The 7,607-nt window shown below is 38.3% G+C and overlaps 1 protein-coding gene across 5 annotated transcripts in view; it reads right to left on the reverse strand.

The window, feature by feature from the left end:
• The window catches only part of LOC144971584 (transmembrane protein 185A-like), a 39,700-nt gene extending 36,466 nt beyond the window's left edge, over positions 1-3,234 (reverse strand). For 2 of the 5 annotated variants that reach the window (XM_078912636.1, XM_078912634.1), the window contains exons 1-2: positions 3,010-3,189; positions 761-951 (exon numbers count right to left, since the gene is read on the reverse strand). In XM_078912636.1, coding sequence (XP_078768762.1) covers positions 761-798 — 38 coding nt within the window. In that variant the 5' untranslated portion in view covers positions 799-951; positions 3,010-3,189. Of the gene's footprint in view, positions 1-760; positions 952-3,009 lie in introns of all 5 variants that reach the window. The other 3 variants (XM_078912632.1, XM_078912633.1, XM_078912635.1) reach the window with 3 other exon arrangements.
• Between the last annotated feature and the right edge of the window lie 4,373 nt (positions 3,235-7,607).

Raw genomic sequence — 7,607 nt, forward strand, 5'->3', positions numbered from 1 at the left:
TGTGATCCAAATCTGAAAACATAATGAGATTAATATGGTGGATTTGTAGTAGGTATGGTATAAAAAATGAGCATGGTAATTGACTTTTCTTAAGACACTTTCAAACACTACTCTCCTCAAATTAGATGTCAATGCAAGTATCTGTAAGTGTTAAAAACGACCAATTGTGCGCAAAATTAATAATGTTTTTAAAAAAATGATTTTAATAATGCCTAATTCCAAATGACCTGATGAAAACCTACATGATACTTAATGAAGCACATCGAGTATGGTGAAATATAGAAATATGCAACATAAATATAGTCAATGTGTATCTCCTACCCACCTCACCATTTAATGTAAACATGAATGTAAATGAGCTCCATTTGAATGGTCAATCATTAAACAGCAAAGGTCATCTACCCGTGTAAAAAGCTCGTATCCGCAATTTACACAATTCACTCATGGTGATGGTGACAAAAAGTGAAAAGAGAGGAAAATTTTGAACGAATGCCTTTAGGCCCACATTTTACTGCATTAATCCCCGCTTTTATCACCATTAAGATGATAAATTATCACTGATACTCTAGCTAATTTTTAGAGAGTAGGGAAACTGTACCTTTTAATCCATCAAGCAATAAGTTTATCACTGCCATTGCAACAGATTGGGGAGAAACATAATTTTTTAAAGGGAGCAAATTCCTTCTCTGACTCCAAAATCGCATATTTCTACAGATCCGAGGAAAACCATCAGCACTGTTAAATTATTTTATTTGTTTACCTTGGATTGAAATCCTGGAATAGGTTTTTCAAATTCATCTTGCTTGAACTTTACCATTAGTTCCTGTGCTCCGTGTCAAATAGTATTTTTCCAAATTGTAAAATCTGCCCAATGGCCAAAGGCTAATCTACGATTTTACAATATATTCATGATACACAGAGTGATTTCCATACTATGGGAAAGATCCAGTTCTGAAAAATAATTTACAAAGTAAAAATAAATCAGAATATTGCAACAAAAACTTGTAATTTCTTTACACTTTTTAAAAAGTAATAAAAAAGACCTACAGCCTTGTTTGTCGACAGATTTTGACAATCTTCATTATTTCAACTATGATGTAATTAAAACTAAATAGTTTTAGGGCATGAGCAGGGATATATGAGGCTTATTCGTTCACTTATCGCTCGTACTCTTCCAGCTCCCTATCAGTCCTCAGCAAAGCCAGGCCAAATCAAAAGCGGTTAGCAGTATCAGACCATGATTTAAAATTAGGCCACCTCTATTCGCAGTAGTAGTAGTACTACAAATAGTGATTTCCTCTATTCGCAGTAGCACTGCGAAATTAGATAGTGTTCGTTTTCGTTATTCGTAGTAGTATGCAGTATGTAGATATTATTCAATTCAGCTATTTGCAGTAGTACTGCAAATGAGGGTTCATTCCGTTCTGTATTTGCATTAGGAGTCTTCGAGCCTAGAGCTTTATTGTATAGAGGATTGGGAGCAAAATATAAATAAACTACATTATTATTATTATGATCATTTTATTTTTTAAAAAATTATTATTATTATTATTGTTATCAGTGTTATCAGCAGTATTATCAGTATTATATTATTATTATTATTATTAACTTATTTATTTATTTCAAAAAAATTATCTCTATTATTATTATTTTGCATATATTGACGATGTGTCTGATGTTGTATATGCTTTATGTAGGCACTTGCAAGAAGTAGCCCTCGCGAGTTGAAAAGAGGCGAGGATTTCTGTTTCTGTTTTTGAGAGGAAAAAATTTAGGAGTGTTTTAAAAATATTCATTCTTCTTTCTCAGAGAAATGAAATGGCAAGGATTATCTATTTCATTGGAAAGGTCATAAAATACAATATTATTATCTTCCTACATCGTGATTTTGAGAAATCTTTGTGCAAAGAGAGTATATGTGTTTAAACGTTTATAATTTTTAAACCAGATATGGTCCTTCTTAATTAAAAAAACGTCCTTCTGAGATATATATATTTAAGTAGCTTCTCTAAAAAATTTCAGAGCAAAATATAGTTGCACTCAAAAGTTATAGCTCCCCAAAAAACAGAACTTGTCCTCGATTGTTTGCAGAAGTTGTCATTTTCTTATATTGATTCACTTCCTGTCGTCTGCTGCGCTTTTTTTTTTTTTACTTGAGCGATAACTTCGTCAATCCACATCAAAACTTTACAAATTTCTTACAATATATGCAATTAATGTAAGTTATTTTTGTTTTAAATTATTCAATTAATTGGCGTTTTCATGTCCATGCATTCATTTTATAAGTTACGATTCTCGTTCTTTTTTTTTACGATCGATTTTCACTGTTTTGATTTTGACGTTTTTCATTCTTTGACGGACGTCTGTTCAATTTAGGGGAACGGAGGAGCGGAAGTTTTTAAAATCACCTATTTTCGATATTTTTAAACACCACCTCAAACATTTATCAGTCCATATCTTTGCTTTTATGAGGTCTATTTTCATTTTGAAAGGTTCAAAGTGAACAACTAAATGACGCCAATTCGGTGGTGTATTTGGTCTATCTTCATGTGAATAAATATTTTATTGTTGACTTTTCCAAAATTTCAATAGTAGGTCATTCATTCATTGTCACAACTTGTCATTTCATGTCGTGATCTATTTTTCCTTGATTTCAGTCAGCTCTAAATTTTACTTTTCTCTCTCAATAAATAATTCTTTTTCTGTTTGTAATGTATTACAGAGATGTTTAATTACCACATGTAAAAATTTCAAAGTTGTATCTGAAGCCGTTTCTGAATTATACTTGATTATCCATATTGGGTTGCTGTGTTTTTTGGTCACATATTTTCCCAACCGCATAAATGGTCATAACTTTTTAACCAGTTGAGATAGAGCGATCATTTTTTCACTCTAGAGTAAATGTTTCACTCCCCTTTATTTTTCTACGCTAAATCAATATCACTATTTTGAAAAATTCTTGCACGTGCCTAACATAATCAGGAATTAATAATGAATTTGATGACTGACCACAGGCAAATGATACTGACACAAGAAGAGCCCAGGAAGAGATGACTAAGTTTTTAGCTTCCGCCAATCAGAAGTCAGAAGCAGTCTCTAATCGATTTGTTTTTATATCATAATCCTTACTCCAAAAAGAAGTTCAAAGTGGTTTAATACCTCAACAAGTAACATCTATAAATAATGTGTCCATGGACAAAACAAAACAATATTGTGAACCGGATGTTTGGAACTGAAGAATGGATGATAATCGTCGGCCGTCCATTGTAACATCACACAAAATATACCTATTGATACGGTTACATCCCAGGAATTTCTCTGATTTTATTGATACAGTTACATCGTTTACATTACAAAGTACTATAGATTTATTTTATTAACTTTATTATAATAAGTGTTGATGGTACTCGTCGAAGCTATTAAATATTATAGACCTGGCCTTGAAGTGTAGGCCTCGGCATAAAGTGTAGGCCTTGGCTTGAAGTTAGGCCGGGGCTTGAAGTGTAAGCCTCGGCATGAAATATAGGCCTCGGCATGAAATGTAGGCCTGGGCTTGAAGTATAGACCTCGGCAAGAGTGTAGCCCTGGGCTTGAAGTGTAGGCCTGGGCCTGAAGTGTAGGCCTCGGCATGAAGTGTAGGCCTCGGCATGAAGTGTAGGCCTGGGCTTGAAGTGTAGGCCTAGGCTTGAAGTGTAGGCCTCGGCATGAAGTGTAGGCCTCGGCATGAAGTGTAGGCGTGGGCTTGAAGTGTAGGCCTCGGCTTGAAGTGTAGGCCTCGGCATGAAGTGTAGGCCTGGGCTTGAAGTGTAGGCCTCGGCATGAAGTGTTGGCCTCGGCATGAAGTGTCGGCCTGGGCTTGACGTGTAGGCCTCGGCATGAAGTGTAGGCCTGGGCTTGAAGTGTAGGCCTCGGCATGAAGTGTAGGCCCGGGCTTGAGGTGTAGGCCTCGGAATGAAGTGTAGGCATCGGCATGAAGTGTAGTCATCGGCATGAAGTGTAGGCCTGGGTTGAAGTGTAGGCCTCGGCTTGAAGTGTAGTCCTCGGCATGAAGTGTAGGCCTCGGCATAAGTGTAGGCCTGGGCTTGAAGTGTAGGCCTCGGCATGAAGTGTAGGCCTCGACATGAAGTTTAGGCCTGGGCTTGAAGTGTAGGCCTCGGCATGAAGTGTAGGCATGGGCTTGAAGTGTAGGCCTCGGAATGAAGTGTAGGCCTTGGCATGAAGTGTAGGCCTGGGCTTGAAGTGCAGGCCTGTGCTTGAAGTGTAGGCCTCGGCATGAAGTGTAGGCCTCGGCATGAAGTGTAGGCCTGGGCTTGAAGTGTAGGCCTCGGCATGAAGTGTAGGCCTGGGCTTGAAGTGTAGGCCTCGGCATGAAGTGTAGGCCTGGGCTTGAAGTGTAGGCCTCGGCATGAAGTGTAGGCCTCGGCATGAAGTGTAGGCCCGGCTTGAGTGTAGGCCTCGGAATGAAGTGTAGGCCTCGGCATGAAGTGTAGGTCTCGGCATGAAGTGTAGGCCTCGGCTTGAAGTGTAGGCCTCGGCATGAAGTGTAGGCCTCGGCATAATTGTAGGCCTGGGCTTGAAGTGTAGGCCTCGGCATAAAGTATAGGCCTCGGCATGAACTGTAGGCCTGGGCTTGAGGTGTAGGCCTCGGCATGAAGTGTAGGCCTGGGCTTGAAGTGTAGGCCTCGTCTTGAAGTGTAGACCTTGGCATTAAGTGTAGGCCTGGGCTTGAAGTGCAGGCCTGTGCTTGAAGTGTAGGCCTCGGCATGAAGTGTAGGCCTGGGCTTGAAGTGTAGGCCTCGGCATGAAGTGTAGGCCCGGGCTTGAGGTGTAGGCCTCGGAATGAAGTGTAGGCATCGGCATGAAGTGTAGGCCTGGGCTTGAAGTGTAGGCCTGTGCTTGAAGTGTAGGCGCTCGGCTTGAAGTGTAGGCCTCGGCATGAAGTGTAGGCCTCGGCATAAGTGTAGGTCTGGGCTTGAAGTGTAGGCCTCGGCATGAAGTGTAGGCCTCGACATGAAGTTTAGGCCTGGGCTTGAAGTGTAGCCTCGGCATGAAGTGTAGGCATGGGCTTGAAGTGTAGGCCTCGTCTTGAAGTGTAGACCTTGGCATGAAGTGTAGGCCTGGGCTTGAAGTGCAGGCCTGGCTTGAAGTGTAGGCCTGGGCTTGAAGTGTAGGCCTGGGCATGAAGTGTAGGCCTCGGCATGAAGTGTAGGCCTGGGCTTGAAGTGTAGGCCTCGGCATGAAGTGTAGTCCTCGGCATGAAGTGTAGCCTGGGCTTGAGTGTAGACCTCGACATGAAGTGTAGGCCTGGGTTGAAGTGTAGGCCTCTGCTTGAAGTGTAGGCCTCGGCATGAAGTGTAGACCTAGGCTTGAAGTGTAGGCTTGGGCTTGAATTGTAGGCCTGGGCTTGAAGTGTAGGCCTGAGCTTGAAGTGTAGGCCTGGGCTTGAAGTATAGGCCTAGGCTTGAAGTGTAGGCTGGCTTGAGTGTAGGCCTCGCAGAAGTGTAGGCCTGGGCTTGAAGTGTAGGCCTCGGCATGAAGTGTAGATCGGCTTGAGGTGTAGGCTGGCTTGAAGTGTAGCCTGGGCTTGAAGTGTAGGCATGGGCTTCGAAGTGTAAGCCTCGGCATGAAGTGGTCCTTGGCATGAAGTGTAGTCCTGGGCTTGAAGTGTAGGCCTCGGCATGAAGTGTAGGCCTGGGCTTGAAGTGTAGGCCTCGGCATGAAGTGTAGGCCTAGGCTTGAAGTGTAGGCCTGGGCTTGAGGTGTAGGCCTCGGCATGAAGTGATGAGGTATCTAAGGTATATACTTGAGATTTAGACCCGGTAATCCAATAAAATGGAAATGGCTCTGCGCATGATTTTGATTATTATTAATATTATGATTTTTATTATTATTAATATTATGATTTTTATTATTATTATTATTATTATTATTATTATTATTATTATTATTATTATTATTATTATTATTATTATTATTATTATTATTATTATTATTATTATTATTATTATTATTATTATTATTATATTATTATATTATTATTATTATTATTATTATTATATTATTATTATTATTATTATTATTATTATTATTATTATTATTATTATTATTATTATATTATTATTATTATTATTATTATTATTATTATTATTATTATTATTATTATTATTATTATTATTATTATTATTATTATTATTATTATTATTATTATTATTATTATTATTATTATTATTATTATTATTATTATATTATTATTTATTATATATTATTATTATTATTATTATTATATTATTATTATTATTATTATTATTATTATTATTATTATTATTATTATTATTATTATTATTATTATTATTATTATTATTATTGTTGTTGTTGTTGTCATTATTATTATTATTATTATTATTATTATTATTATTATTATTATTATTATTATTATTATTATTATTATTATATGTTACTCAGATTTCTTTCCATTGCCTCCTCTCATCAATTATATTTGGATGTAACTATATAAAAAGATGATACATAAACCCTAGTCATTACCGGTGTTTGTTTTTGTTGTTTTTTTTTTTGTTTTTTTTTTTGTGTGATTTGTTTTATATTTTGGTAATGGGAGAGAGGGGGGGGGGGGGGGGGCTCGATCTTCACCTACACGTGCGGGTGTGTTTCGTGGACGAATTGGCATCGTTGACAAGGCCATCGATATCCGCTTACTGACTTTTTTTTAACCTATTCATTTACTTAGTCACTATCTCAGGTCGAGTCTTTACTGACATAGACTCACGGATAGGGACAAAACCACACACATACGCTCATCTCTCTCTCTCTCTCTCTCTCTCTCTCTCTCTCTCTCTCTCTTCTCTTACTCACTCACTCACTCACTATCTATCAGTCTATCCATCCATCTATCTATCTATCACTGGCGGTCGGTCAATAGAGCGAAGTTGTTTTGTGCCGCCCTATATTTTCCGTAGATTAGCATGTCAACCAAACAAAAAACTTCAATTTTAAAATTTTGATAAAATTAAAAATTTAGCACATACTGCTTTTTGTTTTGAATTTAATATTTGATGACTCGTGCGTCGCTCCGCGAAGGTAGCGTCAAATCGGCACGTTTCATCTTTCCCCCGTTGCCTGCGCGGGGTGACAATGAGCGGAGGGTGTGGTGTGGTGGGGAAGTTTTTTGTTTTGCTTATATGAGCCAGTCTTCGTTTGGCCGTCCTGTCCTTATCCTATACTCCGTTGTACCTTGAAGAAAGTTAGTTACCACTCCCCAATCTCCCTCCACCCTCCCTCCCCAACTAACTATTGTCTTTCACTGCTAAAATAATTAGGCCAAGACGGCCAATCTAGCGATGCACGCCCTGAGGTCCTACTTGGGATAAATTAAAACCACATCAGTTTTATCACTGAAAGAAGAGGCTTTGCTTCACTTAGATATACGGATGAAGAGAATTGCAATAAATATATATTTTATCATTGTTGGTTTTGCTTAAATATATATTAAATATCAAAAAGAACAATAAACAAAGTATGCACCGAGAAGAGCCCCATGGTACTATAAATAAAAATCCCTGACCCCACGGAGTCCTTCATCCCCGCACACT

This window comes from Berghia stephanieae, chromosome 4 (assembly GCF_034508935.2).
Source record: "Berghia stephanieae isolate SIO BIC M18660-M18661 chromosome 4, UCSD_Bste_1.3, whole genome shotgun sequence".
Lineage (NCBI taxonomy): Eukaryota > Metazoa > Mollusca > Gastropoda > Nudibranchia > Aeolidiidae > Berghia > Berghia stephanieae.